The sequence below is a fragment of the Leptonotus elevatus genome, chromosome 1 (assembly GCF_054856555.1).
Source record: "Leptonotus elevatus isolate MCC_2025b chromosome 1, RoL_Lele_1.0, whole genome shotgun sequence".
NCBI classification, from domain to species: Eukaryota; Metazoa; Chordata; class Actinopteri; order Syngnathiformes; family Syngnathidae; genus Leptonotus; species Leptonotus elevatus.
Genome location: NC_141239.1, coordinates 50353569 through 50364120, shown reverse-complemented (window position 1 = coordinate 50364120; position 10552 = coordinate 50353569). Strand labels below are relative to the sequence as shown.

The 10552-nt window shown below is 38.3% G+C and overlaps 1 protein-coding gene across 3 annotated transcripts; it reads right to left on the bottom strand.

Annotated features, from left to right (window-relative positions):
* Window positions 1-731: 731 nt before the first annotated feature.
* On the bottom strand, window positions 732-10451 carry LOC147184285 (bMERB domain-containing protein 1). 3 transcript variants are annotated; one of them, XM_086080400.1, is made up of 6 exons: window positions 10225-10447; window positions 6059-6173; window positions 4569-4642; window positions 3327-3441; window positions 1357-1427; window positions 732-1269 (listed from the first exon to the last, which is right to left on the bottom strand). In XM_086080400.1, the coding sequence occupies exons 1-6, from the start codon at window positions 10247-10249 to the stop codon at window positions 1151-1153; spliced, it is 519 nt and encodes a 172-aa protein (XP_085936526.1). In that variant the 5' UTR covers window positions 10250-10447; the 3' UTR covers window positions 732-1150. The 3 variants fall into 3 exon arrangements, with proteins under 3 accessions (XP_085936526.1, XP_085936517.1, XP_085936509.1); XM_086080391.1 differs by having other exon boundaries at window positions 6059-6176; window positions 10225-10445; XM_086080383.1 differs by having other exon boundaries at window positions 732-1427; window positions 6059-6176; window positions 10225-10451.
* Between the last annotated feature and the right edge of the window lie 101 nt (window positions 10452-10552).

Below are 10552 nucleotides of genomic sequence, written 5' to 3'. Positions count from 1 at the left end.
GATGCCACGTTTCCAGGGACTCTTTCATGTCTCAGCCAAGTCAGCAAGACAAGCCGCTTTTCCCACTAACACCCAATTAGTGTGGGTTGGCATGTCTATATATTCACACTATGCAGCCCACTAATTAGCCTTCAGATTAAATACATTGGGGACTGTTGCCTGTTTACGGGTCTGTTGATCCGCAACCAAGTATGACGGCCTTCCTCTGCCTGCCAAGGAGTGATGTCACATAACGCTGAAATAACACATTAATGCACTGCACAGTTCATGTTATAGATTTTTGTTGCCATGTGAACAATGATGAAATGTTTTTTTTTTTATATCTGTCACCAGCTAAAAGGAAAGGACTGCTTACCAATTGATTTCACATTCAGCTTGCTGTATTATCCACTGTAGTACAGTATTAAAAAAAAAAAGAATGCTCCATTGGGATTTCGTTGAAACGACGGTGCCGTTTTGTTGACTTCATTTGAACCAGGAGAGCAGGAGGTGATTCTTTTTAAGACCGCCCACTGTATGACTCATCCATGTGTGTGTCTGCATCTAGTTGTGGGGGCAAAAGAATGCAGCTGAGGTGTGAGGAGACTGAGGACATTTTCTCACCACACTGAACGCTATTAATCCTCAACTACAGTGATACGGTAGCATGCTTGTGATGTAAGATGACAATACATTCATTACAGTATATATGACAACTAGTTAGACAAATTTATTTGAATACACCACAAATATTGTCTAACTTAATGAGCATCTTTATTTTTGCACATGACATGAACTCTGATATATGTACTGTAACAGGAAAGAGTCATAGCCTTAAGTTTGGTAATATCAATCAGTGATAATAGTTGCACTGCCAAACAGTTATCATGCTAGTAAAATACTGTATTTCATTCAGCTTCCCTGCTATGGGTCATTTAACAAGATCACATTCAAAATATGGCAATTTGGATAGTACGAATACAAACACTTGACATTATGCAACATTACGTCAACACATGCACCTTGTATTTTGAGAACATACTGTACAGTATGTTTCCCCTTACTGTAAAATCCCAAGAATTTACATCTTAAAATGTATGTTTTAGGCGAAAACATTTTATCCCCCAAATGCACACAATGAAGTGTATGTGTAAGCATGCACACAGACGTGTTACATGATGGAGCACGTGACGCCGCAGCAGTCTTTCAGGAGCGTTAGACCGGTTTTGGTGATAAATGGTGCTGGTCTGTGGGGAGATTTGGGCACCACCTTCTGGTCTTGCAGAGCACCTGATTTAAAAATGTGCAGTTTCAACGACTTTGCCAAAACGGAAGACTTTGAAAAGCAAATACATCGGAGATGCTTGTGGAGCTCACCTTTTGTCACCAAAGTATTTTGGAACTTGGGCTGCAAGAATGTTGCCATTTCTCGGTCTTCTTCTCTTTCTCTGTGAAGAACAATTGTTTTTGGTCCATGAAGGAGTGACAAAGTGGAAGGATCGTGTAACATTTTGATATCAACATTCCTGTTAAACCTTCAAAGGAGAAAGGCCAATTAGAGGTGTTTTAAAATAGAGGCCACCTGCTGATCTAATCAATCAGGAATCACAATGCTAGATTCAAAAAAGGGAGACAACTTGGGCAAAGTATTAAAAAAATGTTGGGGTTAATTTCTGCTTGTAAATAATAGGGGTGTCAGGCAATGCCATTTTTTAATCGTTATTATTTGCATGACAATAGTTAACTAACGACTAATCGCAAATTTTATATCTGTTCTAAATGTACAATAAAATGTACAATAAAATATTTTTTCTCCGTTTTCATACGCTTGTTAACATAAAAGTGGGAAAAAAAAGTTAACCCATAGAAATATGGCTGCATCTTTTAGTCATTGATACAGTAATTTCATAATTATTTATAAAATTGAGTTAAAATTAAAACCATACTATACTGTAAAAAGCGAGTGTGATATTGATTTGTGTTGGTCATATTTCTGCCACGAGATGGCATAATTGCATTTGTAAGACGTTGGTAATGTCATGTTTGGATTCTGTTTTCCTTGTGTGTCTTCCTTGGTCTTAAGTGTGATCCTGCCCTTCCTCGTGTGATCCAATCAGTGCCCTCAGCCACTTGTGTCTTGCCCCAGGTGTGTCTTGTTGTGTCGTTAGTGTCTGTGTATTTAGTCTGCTGTCTCCCCTCTGTCTGGGTCGGTTCATTCTGTCACGATGGGTGCGGTTTGGTGGAGGACCCAAATGCAGGGAGGAAAAATAGCCAGGCAAGGATGCAGTTGATGAAGCAAAAAAGGGGTTTCAATTTCTATAAAACAAAAGCGAGCTTCCAAATTACCAGGTAAACCAAAACTAGAACCAAAACATGGGGAAAACAACAAGGCAAAAACGGGCAGCATGACACGAGGAAAGACAATGAACCAACCCAGACAGAGGGGAGACAGCAGACTAAATACACAGACACTAACGACACAACAAGACACACCTGGGGCAAGACACAAGTGGCTGAGGGCACTGATTGGATCACACGAGGAAGGGCAGGATCACACTTAACAAGACCAAGGAAGACACACAAGGAAAACAGAATCCAAACATGACAGGTAACAGCTCAGTGCATTTTTCTTTTCATATTAATCTTTAACATGGAGTAACTTGTGAAATTCTGCACAATTTCAAAATTGTATAATACAACTTGACCCTAGTCCCCACAAATATTTGCATTATTATTACATTTATTTGACGTAGACGTGTCTTCTGCATTGTGGAATTCCCCCAGTAGGCTACAGGCCAAGTAAGGGGTGGTCATTAATCGCGCATTAAAAAAATTAGTGGCATTGAAGGAACTTTAAATTAATTCAAAATTAACACACTAATTTGGACACCCCTAGTAAATAATACATGTTCAATAATTAAAAATACAGCAGGTCCAATTGAACAATTTTGGTGTACCAGGAGAGTTTAACTATAATTACATTGGGTCAGGGTAAAGTGATTAAATAGAAAAACAGTACATACAATAAGAATATCATGTAAATAAAAAGTTAAACTCCCTGAGTCATCCAAACAGAATTGAAAACAATCCGACTGCAATGCGTAGTTCTTACAAAGCAATTATAGAAGTAATCAAGTGAATACTGAATAGCAGGGGACTACATGTGTTAAAACTATTACAGTGTAATGGGAAATTTGTTGTGAAAACACACCCGCTACTTGAGTCAGGAATAATAACATGAAATGTTTTCAACAGGTGGCTGAACTTTTTTTCCACCAACAAAGGAGGGGCTGAAGATTTAGAGGCTTAACCTGTACACAACGGAGGCAGCATGCAAATAACCTCACCTGAGCCGCTCAAATTCCACATCATCTACAAGGAAGTCTCTGGTCTCCACCAGTTTGCTGATCTGCTGCAGCAGCTCCTCCTCCCTCGTCCGATCCTCCTTGGACTTGTCTTGGTCTGTTCAACAGTCACACATGACGCGCATTCCACAGAGTCATTTTCATGCTGAAATTTCAGAACATTACACGTACCCACCAAAATGACAACTGTCCCTTAAGGTTTCTTCAATGAAGAAATATTTCCATGCAAAGGTTATGTTAGGTTAACCCCTTTTCATCACAGGCAAGGTTAGCAGTCTTGCTATTTTGTGGATTTCGGTACAGTTAATAACTCTATTATTGTGGAGGACATTATTTGGACCACCCCCTCATTTGAACAACCTTTCATGCTGCGCCTGCAGCATGAAATAAGAGCATGGCGTTTTTATTTATTGCTTGGTATTCAAATCTATTTATATTTTAATTTTTTTGAGTCTCATTTTACATTTTTGTATTTATTTTTACTTTTATTTATTTATATACATATTTATATACAATTTCTATTAATATTTATTTTTTGAATTATATTTTTTATCAGTTTTTATATTTGTTTATTTTATATTTTTTGTATTTATTTATTATTTTTGCATTTTTTGTCCGTATATTTTGGGCTGACTCTTATTTAAATCGGGTGTAATTTCACTGGCCCCCACTAGAAAATGGTACACTTATTTAGTTTTGACATGGTGCAATTATATCACTGATTTCACTTATTCTGGGGGTGGTCTGAGACACAACCCCTGCGATGGAAGTGGGGTTAGTGCATAGGCACTAGCTTGTGTCAAAAATAGCACACAAATAAAACAAAAGCCATGCAAATAAAAAGTATTGTGTACACTAAACAAGTATGCCAAATTCACTAGTATTGTGCCAATGGTATTCGGGATGATTATGAATACTGTACATTCACACTTTAAACACTCTCTAGCGTGGTCTGTGCTGATTTTTTTTCACAGCAACCTTTCTCATGGCTGTAGATGTCATACAAACTTAATGATGATGGTGGTGGTGTGGGGGGAATCATCATTCGTCAGTGCATTTAAAAAAAAAAATGAAGAGGAATTAGCCTTGAAAATTGGGCGGGCACTTTATTTTTTTTTTCAGGCCACACCGTCCTTGTAGAGGCCTTCACTGATGAGTAAGAGTCTTTTTAATAGTGTTTCACAACAACCGCACTCAAATGAATTAGCGACTGTTTGAATGTACCTGAAATTGAGACCAGTTTCTGCAGTTCTCTCTTCAGCCTTGTGATTTCATTGCACAACTGAATGTCATCCATCCTGTATAGGGCAAAATGCATCCAGTTACAAAATGTGACCTTCTAAAAAGTGCAAAAAAATAAACAAGAATTAAACATTAAAAACTGTTGTTGTTTTTTAACACGATCATTTGACGTTTTCTGAATGACAGGAAAGTGTAGCATTAAACACCCTTATCGTCACCCATCAGTACCATTCCAAATTTCTCTAACCACTCATTGTGTGATGTGATTGAAATCACTTGATGTTTAATTAAGAGCTTGGAAGGAGCCATTGGTGCGAATCATTTAAAAGGCACAACTGACAGTTGCTTTGTGGTAATAAAGCAATTTCCCTTGTCCCTTCGCATGCAATGAATCCAAACACACTGTTGCTTCGTTATCAGATCTCATTTCACTGTCTGACACAGTGGCTTCCACTGTTTATCTGTGGTCATCTGCTTTTGTACTGCACATATGCACACACAATGTTGGTAAGGAGACAAAAGGACAGAAATAGAAACTCTAGACTCATTGTACTGTATTTTAGCGTATGTTTCCCCCCTCCCATTAATTTTGCATGACAGCTACTGTCTACCGTAGTGTTCGTTTAGTAGCCGATTGTTACTGTAATACCTACTGTAGTGTGGCTCAAACCACTGGAGACAAATCCCTTGTGTGTATTCACATACTGGCCAATAAAGATTATTCCGATTCTGATGAACTTCAAATGTTTATATAATATTTATGCTAATTGCGCACAAGAATGCCACAACTGCTGTGCAGAGATCATGAAACGCGTTTCTCAAGTGGATTATTATAATGTACTCTGGCCTTGTTCAGTAAATGTCTTGCAGTTTTGCAAGCCTGTAAAATAACAAAACGGAGTCTGCCTTGATAGAAAGTTGGTGAAATCATTAAAAGTAAAGCTGAGTGGAGGAACAATCTGAAAGTTGGTGCTCTTGGTTAGATAGTGTGGGCAGTGCTCTCACACTTTTCACATCATGATACACATGGCTGCTCCCTCTGACATGGTGGAAGATTGTCTGATTCTCCTGAGGGATTAATGTATACTATATACCCTTCTTGAGTAGAGTTTTTGTGCTATACTACTGTATGAGTCACAATCACAACACTGTTATGTGACAGGGGGAGTTTATCAATCCCTTATGTTGATCAATGCTGATGATGATGATCACAATCACTGATCACCAGGTTTTTTAAATTTATTTTTTGACACTGTATATTTGTATATTAGAAATTGAGCTTGCCTTTATGTTGTATTTTGACAGTCAAGATTAATAATCATAAATTGTACTTGTGTACCTTTTTTTTCCTCTTGAAATTGGATGACAATGGCCCAACAAAAAGAGAATTGGCTTGTGTATGCCAAGATGGTGCGCTGGATGTACACATTGAGATGTATTTATTGAGAATAATATAAAATAATACGTCTTACATGTATCTCAGCTCTGATTCTCTCCGCACGAGGACGTTTTGTAGTCGCTCAATTTTGAACAGCTCGCTTTCGATGTCCTCGAGTGTGACCGATGACTCGGCCATGGAGATGACATCTTCTGATGAAAGATAAACAAGACTATCACATATATTTTCTTACATTCATTTGAAAATAGTTTGTATAATGTTCAAACAAAAGTTGCCCAAAGTCACAATATATTAACATGGAACTCTCAGTTGTGCTTTCTCTCTCGTGAATGTCATTCACTTTTGGTGTCACTTACAGACGTGTATTTAGGCCATTTTGGGGGGTGCTTAGTACTCCCAAACTGAACAATTGCACCCCTCCGTAATTTTTACTGTGTGTTCTTTTTAATAAGCTAGTAACCTATAGCTATAATATATATTTATATAACCATAGAGTTTTAAAATGTAACATTTAAACAACAAAAATACAGTACAACCCCCATTTGATTTAAAATGGTTTGATCCACCTTGATCCCTCCTTACAAGCAGACAAGCGGAGTCCAGTCACAGGGCATGTCTCTCTAGTTGAGTGAAAGTGTTCCTTTCTTTTACCAGGATATGTGAAAAGTTTCTTACTTTCTACCACTCAACACCAGCAAATTATTTGTATTACTAGTCTGCTTTTTTTGCTCCTCAATCATGTTGCTACGTGCTAATGAGGGAAACAAATGTTAATATTCATGTCTCTATTGTGCTGCTATTGGCTAGCTTACTATAACGTGTGTGGCGTGCGTGTGTGCGTGGTGTGTCTGCACAGAAAAAAACTAGCCTCATGGAGTAGGTCATGGACATAAGATTGTTTTTCAGCAAACAAAAGCTCTATTTTTAAGTATTTGTATTCAAGACAGAATGTTAAAAGGCAGGCACAAATAGTGCTAAAGTCAATTTGTTTTGTTCATGTTTTATATGCGTCTCTACTTCACCCATTCAATGACTTCTACATGCATTATTATTATTTTGTAGATTCAAGCACATTTCTTTTTTTTGATGAGTATGTAATGTATGTTTTTTTTTACAACAGTACAGACAAGTATATTCAAAAACAACCATTCAGTATTCATTTAATGTCTGTTAACATATATTATATGTTGTGTGTTTCATTTAAAAAAAAAATTCAAAAACAAGTCCAAGATCCATTTTTGTTAATTCTCACTGTAAACTGTGGGGAGCTCATTCACTCCAGAAACATGCATACTGTCCATGCGTAAGTTGAGGAGCTGTTGTATCAAAAAGAGTACCCTTCTCAAGAAATTAGGGTTGGGGTATATTTATATTTTAAGTCGTTTTCTCCTTTGCATAACTTTTATTGGATTCGGTTTACTCACTGACTTCCCATGTAATTTTTGGAGCGAGAAGTAACCCCCAAACCCCCCCCCCCCCCCCCCCCCGTTGTAGTACCCTAAATGTCTTTATAGCACCCCTAAACCTCTGATCCTAGAATCGTCTCTGGTCAACGTATTTCACATTTTTTTTGTTGGTTTTATGCTGCTATCGTAAATGTGTGCATCAAACACAAATCAATACAGCTCTTCTTACCTTTTGGCTATGACATGTTTTAGACACAGACTAGCCCAGGAAATTTAAACTCAATTTATGTGGGGGCCACTGGAGATAGAGCCTGAGTGTGTCAGGGCTGCCTGTATTCCGCAAGACATGGGTTCAAGTACCGTATTAATAATAATAATAATAATCATAAAAAAAAAAGTGCAGTTGAGCAGAGGTGGCAAATCCAGGTCCAGAAAGTAAAAACCCTGCCACAGTTTGGCTTTAGCTCCAGGTGCTAGCTAGCTATCTTCCTAGCTATCTCCCATGGTGCTTGTTTACCTGCTAGGGAGCTAGCTAGCATTAGGGGCTAAAGCTAAACTGTGGCAGGGTTTTTACTTTCTGGACCTGGCTTTTGCCACCTCTGCAATTAAGACAATCTTCATTAATAACAGTTCAGAAAATTAATGGTTCTTCAGAATGTGAACAAGATTGATGACCCGGTCATCTTTCTCATCTCCCTGCTTTGCTTACTCTTCAGCATCTCTCGTTGAGTTATGATGTCTGATTTCTTGAGCACAACATCTTTCTCTGTGCACTTGGTAGGCCCTAATTATGTTTACTGAAAGCTGTCTTGAGCCTGAGCTGTGGTAGCCCATAACTGATTAAAAAAATAATAACAAGGGTAAAGACATGGCAAAAAACATGGAGACTAACATTAAACTTTGAATGTCAAGTAGAGGGCCGCAAACTGTCATTGTGGGGGCCTCAATTGGTCCCTGGGCCATGAGTTTGAGATTGATGGTGTAGACCAAATGTCGCTTACATGAGAAGTTCAGTGCGGGTTGTATTTAATAGCACCAAACTGGGGGCAAAAGAACGCTCACTCACAGAGACATGTTAAGAAATAGGCAGACAATAATTACTTGGGTGTTTATTTATTTTTTTACATTTAAAGGGTGAGCAGGCACTCCAGAGAACCAACTATTTATACACTAGCCATTAAGAAGTCAGTTTTCCATAATATGTGCCGTTTAATGGAAGAAATTAACTGTAATAAGGTTGGTAATAAAACACCTGTGTGCAGTATCCACTCATTATAATCCGGCTGCAAGCTGTTCAGTCAATTAGCTTGTTGTAGCATGGAAATTGCTAGCCTACCAAAACAACAGTAATGATAAATAGCAGTCTACAGTCATAATAGCTAAACACGATCCATCTAGTCTCTATAGCGCTTGTTCTCATTAAGGTATCACAGATAACTTTGGGGAATAGGGGCGTAGGCTACAGACTGGAATGGTTACCATGTTTTGGAATGTGGGAGAAGATCAGAGTAGCCAGAGAAAACATAAGCAAGCATGGGGAGAACATAGTACTTATACAGCAGGGCCTGAACCGAGATTTGAAAACATAGCCAACTTGACTGTAAGACAGATGTGCTTACTACTAGTTACCATGCTGCCATATAGCTAAATTCCATCGCTAGGCTATTTGTTTTGTTCCCACTTTTTTGTTTTTTAAATCACGTGTATCTAATATTGTGGCACAGTGAGAGAATGCTCTAATTATGACAAGTGCAAAAATATGATGGGAGAATATTTAAAATATAAGAGAAGTAAAAGAAAGTCGCACATGCACTCATGCTTGTTTAGAAATAAACTCCTGATTTCAGTTCACATGTTAATTGAAGTCAAAATTTCAGTGTCACTGAATAACTGCACCAGCCACAGCACCCCCCCCCCCCCCCCAACCCCTACAACATCCTCCTACTCCTTTACTGCTCACCAGTAGCGATGAGTCACCCAGTAGAGCGGAGATTTACTTTTAATTACCTGTGCTTGGCTGAAAGGACATTTACACTCTCACACTGTGAGTCACTATGATGCCACAGCGAACGCACACCGGAACATTCATGTGGTCCTTCTGCAACTTCATTCAGTTAAATGCCACAAAATAAATAAATAAATACAAATAAAATAAAATAGATCAATATGCAGGGAATTGGCCAAGTAAAGAAATGTGGAACGGCTCCATCTGTTTCTACCATTTCTCTTCAATGACTGCTGTCATTTTCACAGCGTGTCACTTTTAATCATTTTCATCTACAGCTGGTGATGTGGATATTTCCCTCACCTTTCAAATGCCTGCATGGAGTTTATCTGAATCCAAAATGTCACCTTGCATGCATGTGCTATTTTATAAAAAGTAATAATTATTTTAATACATGATACTGATGTATGCAAAATAGCTGATGGTGGATAAGGGATGCCATTTAGGCCTTTTTTGGTGCTGTTTTTAAACATCACAACATGTAAAGTGTCAATATCAAATCAATGAGAGCGTTCAGACAAAATATGTGTAGCCAATGCATAATGCCCAATACATTTTACAGCTCTTGTGAGCTCGCAATATAAACTCATCATAATTATGCACCCCTTGCATGATCTACAAAACAAAAATATGTTGACACATGGTGACTTTTGCATGCAATGTTTGAATTTAAAGTCATACATTGACAAAACAGTTTTCTGAATATCTACAAGACTTGTAAGAATGAGTTGTGCACTCCAAATTATGTGTAAAAAAATGTTTTAACCACAACACAAAAAAACACGCATTAAAGAATTTATTAAAAAATAAATACATAAAAAAGGTCACCTGATTTTTCATTTGCTTCATCCATTTGTGCCTTGTCCACAGTCGTCTGGTTCAGAAGATGTCTGTTATTCCATGTTCATCACCATTTGTCCCCCTTCAGCAGCGCAAACAAGTACAAGAGCCACCGAGGCACTGCTGTTTCACGAGAGGGAATGTAAGCGAGAGCTGCGCGTGGATGCTGAACCCACCACTACAGCACTGATGGATCCGAGGGGACCACGGGTTGCTAATAACCGCTCGGAGACGCCGCCTAGTGACACGTGCATGCAACGACATGCCACTAGCAACTATCAGTCAACTAAAAGAATACTATCCACACAATGACAGA

What these genes read in the sequence shown, in the direction of transcription:
- LOC147184285 (XM_086080383.1), bottom strand. Translation starts at nt 10,249, where the DNA reads ATGGATGAAGCAAATGAAAAATCAG. An exon ending in GAAACTGGTCTCAATTTCAG is followed by an intron (nt 3,442 to 4,568) that starts GTACATTCAAAC and finishes ACTGTTGAACAG; the next exon opens with ACCAAGACAAGTCCAAGGAG. An exon ending in GTGGAATTTGAGCGGCTCAG is followed by an intron (nt 1,428 to 3,326) that starts GTGAGGTTATTT and finishes TGTTCTTCACAG; the next exon opens with AGAAAGAGAAGAAGACCGAG.